We start from the raw sequence: 13383 nt of genomic DNA on the forward strand, positions 1-13383 counted from the left end.
AGTACTTGTTCGCTACGCATAATGCATCATCATGTGCCAGGAATTGTTTGATTCAAATATAGATAGTAGTGGAATGCAGCAGAGGTCGAAGGGAAAACAATATTGTGCCTCTGTTCGCAACTACACATTTAAATCTTTAGCTAATGTTTTATCCTTCTGCATTCAGAGTACAAAAATTCAGCCAGACCTTTTTGACAATTAAGACCTGAGAAAAATTATGCTCTTATTTACAAAGGAAGCAACACAAAGATGAAATTACTGTCTAGAACTGCAGTGATCCATTTCCGGTGGTCAATTACTTAGCCAGCAATATTAACAAAACGATCATATCCTTGTTTAAGGGCATGACACTGCGACACTTCGATTCTCCAAACGATTTTGGAATCATATCATTTTGGAAGCAATATTAACAAAATTATCGTGGTGTTGATGAAAATTGGACCTGATATGGAATCATATCAGGTCCATGTTGGGCCTGATATGATTCCATATCAGGCCCACGTTGGGCCTGATATGAGTCCATATCAGGTCCAATGATTTTTTATTTTTGCATGTTAGCATCTATAAAAAGCCTAAATAAATAATGAACATCATATTTGAACTCCTTACAACATCAGAAATCTATAGGAACTGAAATGGGTTCAATCAGAGCTCCCTAGGTCCATCAGTAGGTTTCGGTCAAAACCCACTGATGGATCTAGAGAGCTCCGATTGTGCCCATTTCAGTTCCTATAGATTTCTGATGTTGCAATGAGTTTAAATATGATGTTTATTATTTATTTAGGTTTTCCATAGATGTTAACATGCAACAATAAAAAATCAGCAAAAAAAACTCCACGTTGTGTCTGATATAGACTGATATCAGGCCCAACGTGGGTGTTTTTACCGATTTTTTGATTTTGCATGTTAACATCTATGAAAAGCCGAAATAAATAATGAACACCATATTTGAACTCCTTGCAACATCAGAAATCTATAGGAATTGAAATGGATTCAATCGGAGCTCTCTAGGTCCATTAGTGGGTTTTGACTGAAACCCACTGATCGACCTTAAGAGCTCCGATTACACTAATTTTAGTTCCAGTGAATTTCTGAAATTGCAAGGAGTTCAAATATGTTATTCATTGTTTATTTTTGCTTCTTCAAATGCATTAAAATGCTGTTAAAAAATTGACTAATGTTATTCATATGTTCTACCCATAAAAAAAGAGAAGAGAAAGAAGAGAGAGAAATATAGTGAAGAAAAGAAAACGATAAAAAAAATAAAATTGTCATAAGGATAAAATAGAAAGTGTATTTGAAAAAATATGTTCTTTGATAAATATTAAAATAACATACGTCTTTTGATAAATTTAAATCACTACGTGTGCATTTTGATAAATTGTGATTTAATCTTAATCAAAAATGGAACGCCCAAACGATAGCGTGCATTTAATTTTTACCTTAATACATTCAATGACAGTTCATCGTGACATGTGCATTTACCTATCGCAAGGAAAAAACAAACAAAAGGGGAAAAAGGGAAAAGAAACGTCGTCGTCGAAGGCAAAACGGGCGTCGGGAGCTTCGACAAATGATCCTTTGAAGAAGATCGGATCGATACCACCGTCGCCTTCATCCTGCCTCTTTTCTGGTAGAATAGGGGCACAAGATGCCGTGTTTTCGATCTTCCACGGCGCCACTGCGGCGGCTCTTCGTGCTGCTTTTGCTTCTATCCGCGTCGTTCGCCCCGGCGGTTGGTTTTGGTTCCGCCAAGAGGATGTACATGAGAGAGAAGGTCCGTAACATGTGAGTGCACTTACCAATTTGACTTTTCTTCTTTACCGTCTCACAAATTTGGGGAATTATTTTCTTTAGATTACAGTTATGCTATTTGCTTGTAAGCTTCCTTCGAGATTACTCTGTGTAGGCTTATTAAAAGAGGATAGCTTTGTGCAATAAGGAAATTCCTTTATTAAATTCATGAAACTGTAGGCAGCTTGGAAGAAGAAACCGGACAAATGACGGGCATAGTTCACTGAAATCGATGATCCGTGTGTTTTAGGGCTAATTTGAGTATGATGCTACCTTTTTTTCCTTTGAATGAAAATGAGTTTTTTTAAAAAAATAAAAATAAAAATAACTTGGTCGTGCAATAGGTCACATAGAAATGCCCTGGTGATTTGCAGTGCTAATACTTCTGTCACGAGGTATCCATAATAAGTGAATTAATAGTGCCGCAGATATCTCAAACCTTTCTTTTGCTCACAATTGTGTATGATTTCGGATTGGCTAAACTGTCGCTTAGGGATCATAGTATATTTAAATGTTTTTATTCTCGGTTGAGTACGTTTCAGCTGTATGTTAATTGTTATCACCCTCATCTTTTCATTGTATTACTTTGGAGCTACTGGAATGATTACTGAAGCTTTGTTTATGATTAAGTAAAACAAAACCTGTCACTAATGATGTGATTTTGCACATTTCAGGTTTTACCATGCATATGAGAATTATATGGCTTATGCTTTTCCAGTGAGTTCGACAACCATATGATGGTTTATATTTTTATTTATATTTTTATTTACTTTTGCTTTCAGAAATATCTCAAATTACATTTCTCTTTGTTCTTCAGCATGATGAGCTAAAACCTCTCACAAAGACTTACACAGACTCACTCAGTGAACTTGGAAATTTAAAGGTGTTGATTTTTTGAAATATTAGCATTCTTTTTCAGATGTTATATCCCCCAAATAGATTTTTATGTTGCAATATCTCTATTTCTGGTTTCAGCTGGAACACTTGCCTCATTATTACAATGGTTCCGCATTGACTCTCGTTGAGTCGTTGTCGAGGTATTAAATTAATTATAACTTTATATAACTCTCTTCTATTCTTGAACCGTGACTTTTACATTTGGGAGCATGCCGAGTTTTTCTACTGTGACATATTTGATTTTTGAATTGATTAAATATATAACCCTCTTGTATTTTGGAGGATTCTTCTTTTGGAAGCAAGCCAAGTTTTTTTTACTGCTTCCATATTTTTTCAATTAATTTGGTATATGCCTATATGACCCTTCTGTACTCTGTAGCCTTCTTGTCTTAGGTAACTACACTGAGTTTGAAAAAGGAGTTCTTTGGCTTTCCGACAACCTTACTTTTGATGTGGATGCTCGTGTTAACCTTTTTGAGGTATGTTCAATTTGATTCAGCAAATCTATAATAGTGAGTGAATTATATTTTGTAGGTAAATGTAATATATGACATGGAAACTGTAAATGAAATGGTTCTCTGCTAATCTAACAACTATTGGAACTATTATTCTAAATGATTTCCATCTGTATCTTTCTTTTACTTCTGTAGTGCAACATAAGACTTCTTGGGGGGCTTGTCTCTGCTCATATTCTTGCAACTGATTCTAAAAGCAGGTTAGAAAATGGTTTGTATAAGAATCAGCTACTTGACTTAGCTGAAGACTTAGGTCAGAGATTTTTGCCTGCATTTGAGACTCCCACTGGATTGCCTTACGCATGGATTAACCTAAAGGTAATCTTTTGTTTATCCTTTTGCAACTAAGTTCACACCATACTACCCCAGAGCTTCTTCTCTCTCTCTCTCTCTCTTTTCTCTGTCAATAATTTGGATCCCAAATAAATTAGAGTTGGATATTTAAGAATGCTTCCATACTCATTATGATCATGCTTTTTTTATATCTTCAGTAGACTTTGTATTCTTTCTTAGAATACATTGGTTTGATGATGTGAAATCAATTTAAATAATTTGAGAATGGTTGGTTCAATTGAATGAGAGCAATTAAATGAAGAACAACTTTCAGAGATTATTTTAGGTGAGAACAAAGAGTATGAGACAAGAACAAATCATTCAGTCCGATACAGTAGATGGTGAACGTGAGAATGAAGAAACTAGCCTAAAAGATGATGAGTGATAATTGTTTCTGGATCCATTAGATCCCCTGATCAACTGGGTTTGTCAACTTTCTGGGAATTTATCTTCATGTCTTTGGACATGCAAGAATTGTGGGATTTACTCTGTTGGATTTAACAAGATTCCATTTTCTCCAGATATGTTGTGGCAGTCTGTCACCCATTTCCTAGACATTTTGATTGTGTTTAGAGTTGATAAATCTGAATTAAGATTTACCTATTTCCCTCATCTTGGAGATTCTCTTTCTTCATTGAATGAACATCTAAATATACTCTGTCACGTGTCATCATTGCATCATATCAATGAACTCATAGATAGCAGCAGGCAGCCCAACATCCTTACAAGCTAGCTGGTCTATGGTCCATGAAATTAGCTCAGTAAGTTGAGTCAGTTGATATCTTGCTTATTTTACCTAAACTACTTACTTTTTCCCAGGAAGTCCTCGAGTCCTTTTTGTTATATATGGGATTTGGAGGTAACATAACTAACTAAATTGACTATATTTCATAAAAAGTCATGGCTTGATGTGTAAGTGGAGATTGTTTCTGTTTCAAATTTCCATCAAATGATTTTCAAATTACCTTTTCTACCAACTCCTATTGGACCAATTTGATCAACTGATCAAGTTTTCAGACCCATATTTTGCCAAATGAATTACTTGACAGAATTATCGTTGGAATCAAATGATGAAGATACAAAAAATCAAAATTACCCTTGCTAATCTTCTATGACAACCTTTTCTAGTTTTTGTTTCTTAAAAGGCAAACCCTTGCTGATAATAGGGACAAGGGAACATTGTAAGATTGTTTAACATGTATAAGTTCATCATGGTAGGGTGTGTTTACCTTTGCATTTCCAAATTCAAGGAATTGAACTTGTTTGATGCCAAGTGCCATTTCTCTGTCACAAAAACTTTCATTTTGACAGTATGGAGTGATGGAGGAGGAGACAACAGAAACAAGTACATCAGGGTGCGGTGAGGGAGCCGGCATTTTAGGATCTGTATGATCAACTTTTTCATCTTCAAGTTTTGAGATGTAAATAACTATCCTAAGTTTCAGGTTCTCTTATTCTTGAAATGGGGGCATTATCACGACTAACTGGCAATCCTAGATTTGAAGCTGTTGCTCTTCGTGCTCTCCGCAAATTATGGAGCATGAGAAGTTCTTTGAATCTTTTGGGCACTACACTTGATGTGATTACTGGAGAGTGGATAGAGTATTCCACTGGAATTGGTGCTGGTATTTTTCTTCCTTCTGGTTTCCTTATTGATTTTTCTATTTATCCTGCACTCTGCAGATTGTTAAGATGTAACTATTTTAATCTCCGTCTGTTTGGTTTTTAATTTGTTACTCAATTGCTTTGCCTTCAAAAATTATGTGTTGAATTCTCTTGCTTCAAAAAATTCTGATCTTTTCTTCTTGTGACCTCTTGTAGGAGTTGATTCATTTTATGAATATTTAATGAAAGCCTATGTTATTTTTGGAAATGATGAGTTTTGGGACATGTTTCACTCAGCTTATCTTGCTGTGCAGAAGTATTTCCGGCATGGACCCTGGTGATGTATCCACATCTCTCCATTTTGAATTTGCAATTTCAATTTGTATTTTATAGCATACTATCATGCCAAAAGTAAATTCTTAAAACCTTAAATTGTTTAAATGAATTTAAACAAATACTTATTTACTTATCCAGTCTAGAACTGCAAATTTATTTAACAAATACTTATTTACTTATCCAGTCTAGAACTGCGAATTTATTTAACAAATACTTATTTACTTATCCAGTCTAGAACTGCAAATTTAAAGTTGCCATGGAACATCTAATTTTATCTTATGGATTGATTCATTGGGAGAAATATATATTTAACTGTCAACAGGATTTTCAACGAACCATATAAAGATGGCATCCAGCATAAGTAGTCTTACTCTGTAGTCGAGTGTTGTTTTTGCCCCTGATGCCACACCATTTGTTTTATTCTATTTTATGTTTTTGTATGACATGTTCCTCAGCTCCTAGTTTTTACTCCTCATTTTGACTGAGTTTGCATCAGACACTGTTTTTTCCAGTTGGGTGTGGACTTTGTAGCATCACATTATTTGACCACAATTCTACTGGTACAAATCTTGAATTCTTGTTTTATCACTGAAGCCTAGTAAGTTTAAGGCTTTAGGCAGGCTGGATAGTTGTTATGTATGCTCATATTCTCAATCTATTGTCTCTGTAAAGACTTAATTACCTAAATATTAAATAGTTAGGGTAAATAGTTTGCTAACTTAAGTTTTGAAAACATGAATTCTACAATTCATGAGTTAAGTAACTTTAGACCAATGTTAGAAAGAGAAGCTAACTATTTACCTTTAGAATTTATGTCATCAAAACTATGAATTAGTAACTTCAGAACAATGTTAGAAAGAGAAGCTACTCAGATATGTAGGGATATTTGGTCTACATACTTCACAATAATGATAGAGTAACTTATTGCTTTATAGTCTTCATAATGTACTCAAAATGCTCAATAATAACAACATAACAATTTAAGAAAATTTTCAAATCCAATTTACTTTAGCAAAATTTGTTGTCCAATGATGCCTGGGTAGTTAAATGATAAGAACCAATCACTGGTTTCTGACATTCCTACCCAAAAATTCCTGATCATATCCAGATATTTCATGAACAAGCTGTTCTGTAGTTCTATGTGGCTTTCCACTTACTTTTTCTCCTTAAACTGTTCACAACTTTTACTGCTTTTTAATAGTTCCTTTGCTAAGCTTCTCTCAACGAGGCAAAACGTCAACATTTTAGTAGATAAAAAAAAAGACTAAATAATTTAATAAATGCACTTTTTAAGGTAAACAAATGATGCTTGCAGACTTGAAGGTATAGTTAAGCGATTCCTAGGCCAACTGTCTGTTTGATGTTCCCCTTTCCAGTTCGGTGTCACCTTCACATTTTATTTTCATCTTTTTTTATTGTCAGGTATCATGAAGCTGATATGAGGACTGGGAAAGCAACATATTGGCAACTAACAAGCCTTCAAGCCTTCTGGCCTGGTCTTCAGGTTTTTATTGTCTTGAAATTTATTTGATTATTTTAACCTTCAATTTTCATACCAATTCTTCCCCATTAGATTCTTGTGGGAGATGTATCTTCTGCCAATTCATCACATCGTGAATTCTTCCATGTATGGGAGAAGTTTGGTGTATTACCAGAAAGGTAATCTTTGTTTAAATTTAAGTTATACCATATTCCAAATTAAATAGATTTGATCATAACAACTGAAGAGGAAAAATATTCCCCCTTTTTCATTAGCAGTGAATATTTTGCTCCTGAAGTTAATTTTCATGCAAACCATAATCTCTTTCCTTCTACAGGTATCTTCTGGACCATAACATGTTGCACCCTACTGAGAAATATTACCCATTGCGCCCAGAACTTGCAGAGTCAACTTTTTATCTTTATCAAGCAACTAAAGGTCAATCTAATGCCTTATTATATTTATTGTCTTACGTTGAGCACATATTGGCATTTTCTAGGGGACAGGGCAGGTTAATTTAAAGGTTGTAGCTGCATTGTCATGTTCATTTTCCACTTCAAGGAGATAATTGATCCATTAATTTGTTAGACCTAACTACAACAACAACAACAACCAAGCTTTATCCCATTAGGTGGAGTCAACTATATGAACTCTATCCCCTACTATATGCATCTATACTTAAATAAATTTTATCTTGTTTATTGTTGCTAACCAAGTCTTTTTTGGTCTTTCTCATTTGATGTGCGTATTTATCATAGTTTGACATCACCTAACTAGAGTATTTATTGGTCGTCTAAGTACATATTCGTACCATCTTAAACGTATCTCTCGGAGTTTTTTCTAAATAGATGCAACTCCGACTTTCTTTCTAATACTCTCATTTATTATTCTGTCCATTCTCGTATGATCACATATCCACATTAACATCCTCATTTTCTGCTCATATGCTCAGAGTCATAGCCCAACATTCAACGTCATATAACATAGCAAGTCTAACCATCGTTTTGTAGAACTTCCCTTTAAGTTTCAAAGGTACTTTACGATCACATAAAGCACCTTACGCTCTCCTTCAACCATCTTGCTTGTATTTTATGTTAGACATTTCTCTCAATCCCTCCATCATTTTACAAAAATGATTCTAAATACTTAAAGCTCCAGACAACTCGTCATTTCCTATTTGTCTCATTACGTCTAATATTACAAATGTAAATTCCATATATTTTGTCTTTACTCTACTAAGCCTAAAATCTTTCACTTTTAGTGTTTCCTGTTAAGATTCTAATTTAGAATTTACTCCATGTGTCTCATCTACCAAAATAATATCATCTACAAACTATATACATCATGACACTGTTTTGAATATGTCTAGTGAGTTCATTCATAATTAGTCTAAAATGATAGGGACTTAGAGTTGATCCTTGATCTAATCCTATCTTTATTGGAAATGTTTCAGTTAATCCATTTGAAGTCTCGTTACATCCTCATATATATCCTTAATTAGTTTAATATATGCTATGCTAACATCTCTCTTTTCTAGAATTCTCCATATAATTTCTTGTGGGACTCTATTATAAGTTTTTTCTAAGTCAACGAATATCATGTGTAGATCTTATTTTTGCTCTCGATATTTTTTAGTTAGTTGTCTGAAACTATATATAACTTCTATTGTCAACCTTCCAGGCATAAAATCAAATTAATTTTCGATCGCCGTGATCTTCTTCTTTAATCTTTTTTCTATTACTCTTTTCCAAAATTTCATGGTATGACCCATTAGTTTAATATCCTTATAGTTTGCATATTTTGTACGTCTCCCTTGTTCTTATATAAGGGAACTAGAGTACTTACTCGCCATTGATCAGATATTTTTTTTCGTTTTCAATATTATGTTAAATAATTTTGTAAGTCATTCAATACCTTATTTCTCTGAGCACTTTCATATCTCTATCGGAACTAGGCCTAACTACTAATATAAAATGCTTTCGAGTTCACTTATTTAAGTATATAAAAAATCTTATTTATTAGCCAACAACATATAATGCTAGATTAAATGATGAGGGTGTCACAATCCTCCGCTTAAGGATTGATGTCTCGTTAAGCCCTAAAGTCCTACTCAACCCAAATTCATCAATTATTGATATCATGTGAGGCCCAATGAAGTTACACTATCACACAAGCAACACTTTCCAACACGTTACCATGTACCAAACTCACTTAGATGAGAAGACTAATCCATTAACTTGTGAGGTCCAACCACTAGTTCAAGCCACTCAAGTTCAAATTAAAGAATAGTTCACTCATCTAGACTTATGAAGCTTATTTTTCAGTCAATAACTTACCATGTGAGATTACATTGGGATGGTACATCCATATTGCTTCAATCTTCTATATCTCACTTTGATCAAACCATTGTTGTGTTTCAAGAAAATAGTTGATTTAAATTTTGTTTAATTTAATATATTGCTAATCATAATTTTTTTTCCCATTCTAAATTTCAAAACGCCATTTTTTGAAATTTTTGTATAGTAACGATGCATCAACTTAATAGATTTGTGTGATTTTCATGCGCCTCCTAAGGCTAAAAGAAAAATGTGAGTATTGGGCTGTTAAGAAACACCCATGAACTATCTGTATATATGAGACTACTAGAAAAAAAAAGACTACTAATGTCGAATAATTAGGTCTATTTTCAATATATCATAAAATTGATTTTAGATTATAGGTTAAAGTAAGATTAACATGATCAATCAATTCTGCAGTTAGACAAATTTAGCCTTTTAAAATTGAAGCACGAAGCGTTGGAGAGATTCAAAAGAAAGCAATGATAAAACATTCTTTGAAAGATGAATTTTACTAGTGAATAGCCAAGCATAGAGCTCAATGTAGGGTTAAAATTCATATAGCCACCCCTCCAAAATAGTTGGAATTGACACTTTTGATGGTGGGTCTTTTAAGCTTTTAGAGCTCTTTTCTATTGATCTTAAGATATCTAAAACATCAACAAGATGGCCATTATGACTAGATCATTACGATAATAATCTTGTTTTTGAGAAAATGTTTAGGCGTTTGATACTTCAATCACAATAATTTGAGATTTCATTATGCACTGCTTGGCATGAGTGGCATATTCCATTCTGCTTGTGTGCTGAAATGAAACCAACATCATGGCAAAAATTATGTTGTGCCCGTGCCATTGTGCCATCCATGTCGATTATATTGCTCCCATTCTATATGGTTTAATTGACGGCTTAGAATTGGTAACACATGTTTATATTATGTAAACTATATAAACAAATAACTATGCGTATAAGTATTGCATCGATTAATTGAATCTATGACTGCTCATTTAAAACCCAGAAGTTGTCATCTTAAATCCATCATTTATGTTCTTCACTTAACTTTTTAATGCTGTGATTTTGATATATCATATGTCCATCAATGAAATCAGAGCTCGGAGACCTGCTTATATACATATCCTGTGTTTGTTGTAGTTGTAGTTCTAGTGATGCTAATACAGCTTCTATAGGTAATTAAGAAAATTATAGACATTGATTAACCAATTCAAATCCTGAATTCCCTGAGAACAATGCTTAATCTGGATTATGGAAATTATGATGTTGATCTGATTTGGATATTGAAGAATACTGATGCATGACACTAATTTTGATATTATGGTATTTGTAAAGACTAACATTGAAGAATACTTAGTATTAAAGTATGTGTAATTGATAGTTTGTTATACTTCTTTAGTTATTTCCTTACATTTTTAATTCAATTAATTTGTTGTATTTCTGATTTTAAAAATAACAAACCAAGTTAGGGGGGGGGGGGGGGGGGGGGGATCAAACAGTTGGACCAAATGAAAATTGTCTTTTTTTTAAAGAAATTTTTTAGTGTACTTGCTGTTCACTTAAAAAAAAAATTATTTATCAAGTAGAAACAAGGTCAAAATGACAACGAGAACTAGGCTGCTAAAACCCCGAAAGCAGAAGTGCAACTAGGAGCAAGTCCAAATAACTGGAACAAAATGGAGTTAAGGAGCTTCTGGAGCCTTACCAACCATGACAAGTTATCTTCTTGAGCAGTCCTGTGTAATCAGTCATTCCACATCCAAAAAATTTAAATCAAAAACTATGTTGGCATGGTCTTAACCATGAGGACTCATACCAACAGTCGGCTGGCTTGACATTGAGATGGGACCTTGTTGATTGATGTCAAATCTGACACCAATTCTGTAATTTTAAATCTTGGTTTTGGCTAATATTATTATTTTCCCAGTAATAAAGGACACCTAAAACCCAAAACTTTGGCATGTAATTCATTAATATTTTAAACCTTGATAGAGGATTTTTCTAAATCTTCAACCATGTAATTCATTTTATAATTTGATATGATCTGCATCTTAGGTATGCTAATATATATCAGTGCAAATTTTTTCAGTTATTGCTAAGCTTATCAGGATTTGCTAATGATCTAATCTCAGTTTTTGCCTTGCAACAGATCCTTGGTATATGGAAGTGGGTGAGAAAATGATTGATTCTCTCAATTTTTATGCTAGAGTTGATGGTGGTTTTGCAAGCATCAGAGATGTTTCAACTATGCAACTAGAAGATCATCAGCATAGCTTCTTTCTCTCTGAGACGTGAGTCGTCAAATGATTCATTAGTTTTTCATTTAGAGACTGAACTGTCTTACCCACGGGGTTTCCCGATTTTTTCCAGGTGTAAATATCTGTATCTTCTTTATGATGATTCATTCTTAGCCGATCAGAACTATGTCTTTACTACTGAAGGTCACCCCCTTCCAATCAGAAGTTCTTGGCATGATAGACTACCAGAGGCCTTCATCCCTAGGAACTGGACTTCAGTGAAGGTAATCATCCTTGTGTCGCATTTAAAACTTTGTGGTACGCTTTGATCAACATACTTTAACTTTGAATTAAATTTTGGCTAGAGACTATTTCCATAAACGGACGTATAGATGTTGATACGCCATTCCATTTATAATTACACAAGTTAAAGTTCCATTATGTGATCTGTTATTTGTTTGATACAGATTCAGAAAGACTTTGTTCAACTCAATGCGTGACACTTAAATTGTTTTGCAATGCAGGTTGGAAACCAAGCAACTCGAGCGAGCGCATTGTCTCAACAAGTTTGTCCTGCAACAACCACTGGCCTACGAGATTCACAACAGATAGAGAGTGCTTGTCATGTCCCCGATTTGCATGTCGATCACAGATGTAGAATGGATGATGAATGTGGCATCGACTCGACGACGTGTAGGAATCGGGATTGCAGTATGGCTGGCTATTGCGGATTGTGGTCATTCACGCGATAATTCTCGACTCATACAATAGCTAACATTCTTTTTTTTTTTTTTGTTAGAGAAATAAAGACATTTTGAAAATATTGATTTAATTGTCCACTGGATGTGGTTGATTTTAGTGCATTTAATCTGTAGAAAAAATAAAGAGAGAACTAGATAACCTTGAATTTGGGATGATGAGGTTCGGGTCCATATAAGTTTTTCAATAGTAAATCAGGAAGCATCCTAGAAGTTCAATATATTAGAAGTTCAATATGTCATGGTTCTGTGTTCTATTTTAAAAAAACATGACTACAAATGCATCGGGAATGACATTTAATCTGTAGAAGCTCCCTGAATCGGGATGTGTTACATTGTATTTATAGCTGTATTCTTAATTTATTCTTACGGCATTGTGTTGGGATTGTTGGTCGACTAAAAAAGGGGTTGAATAATCTTGTATAAAATCAAAATAAATCTTTCTCGGGTTTAAAAGAACATTTGCATAAAATAATTAAATAAATTAAAAAAATAAACGGTAAAGTGGAGAAAAATCTCCAATCCCATTCTTAATTTTGCATGCAGTCTTTCTATTCAAAAAATTTTATTTCCACTTTCTACATGCAAAGTTTCCTTTACTTCAACTCCCCTCATGTAAATCTCATGACCTAATTGCCCTCAGATTTTTTAGGTATAAAAAGTCCAAGAATGAGTATAATTTCTTCTAAATTTAATACCATTTAAACAAAATTTAGTATATTTTCATCCAATTGAGTACCATTTAAAAAAAATCTTGTATATTTTCTATCAAAATTAACTCTCATATTTTTTTTAGGCACAAATAGTCACGAGTATAATTCCTATTAAATTCAGTACTTTAAACTAGAATCGAGTATATTTTTTATTAAATTGAGCACAACTTTTTTCTTAATATAATTCCTCCTAAATTCAGCACTATTTATCATTTAAAGAAAATCTAGTATATTTTTCATCCAATTGAGTACCATTTAAAGAAAATCTAATATATTTTCCATCCAATTAAGATGAAAAAAGAATCGTACTCAATTTGATAAAAAAATATACTAGATTCTAAATTTAATGTACTGAATTTAAGATGAA

The 13383-nt window shown here is 33.4% G+C and overlaps 1 protein-coding gene across 3 annotated transcripts; it reads left to right on the top strand.

Annotated features, from left to right (window-relative positions):
- The first annotated feature begins 1476 nt into the window (after positions 1-1476).
- On the top strand, positions 1477-12462 carry LOC122051778 (alpha-mannosidase I MNS5-like). Of its 3 annotated transcripts, none has more exons than XM_042613059.1 (15): positions 1477-1788; positions 2469-2511; positions 2612-2677; positions 2770-2831; positions 3071-3170; positions 3342-3524; positions 4851-4899; positions 4985-5164; positions 5361-5481; positions 6903-6984; positions 7054-7139; positions 7298-7398; positions 11458-11599; positions 11679-11829; positions 12070-12462. In XM_042613059.1, the coding sequence occupies exons 1-15, from the start codon at positions 1652-1654 to the stop codon at positions 12295-12297; spliced, it is 1731 nt and encodes a 576-aa protein (XP_042468993.1). In that variant the 5' UTR covers positions 1477-1651; the 3' UTR covers positions 12298-12462. The 3 variants fall into 3 exon arrangements, with proteins under 3 accessions (XP_042468993.1, XP_042468995.1, XP_042468994.1); XM_042613060.1 differs by having other exon boundaries at positions 1655-1777; XM_042613061.1 differs by lacking the exon at positions 3342-3524.
- The last annotated feature ends 921 nt before the right edge of the window (positions 12463-13383 follow it).

The sequence above is a fragment of the Zingiber officinale genome, chromosome 3A (assembly GCF_018446385.1).
Source record: "Zingiber officinale cultivar Zhangliang chromosome 3A, Zo_v1.1, whole genome shotgun sequence".
Lineage (NCBI taxonomy): Eukaryota > Viridiplantae > Streptophyta > Magnoliopsida > Zingiberales > Zingiberaceae > Zingiber > Zingiber officinale.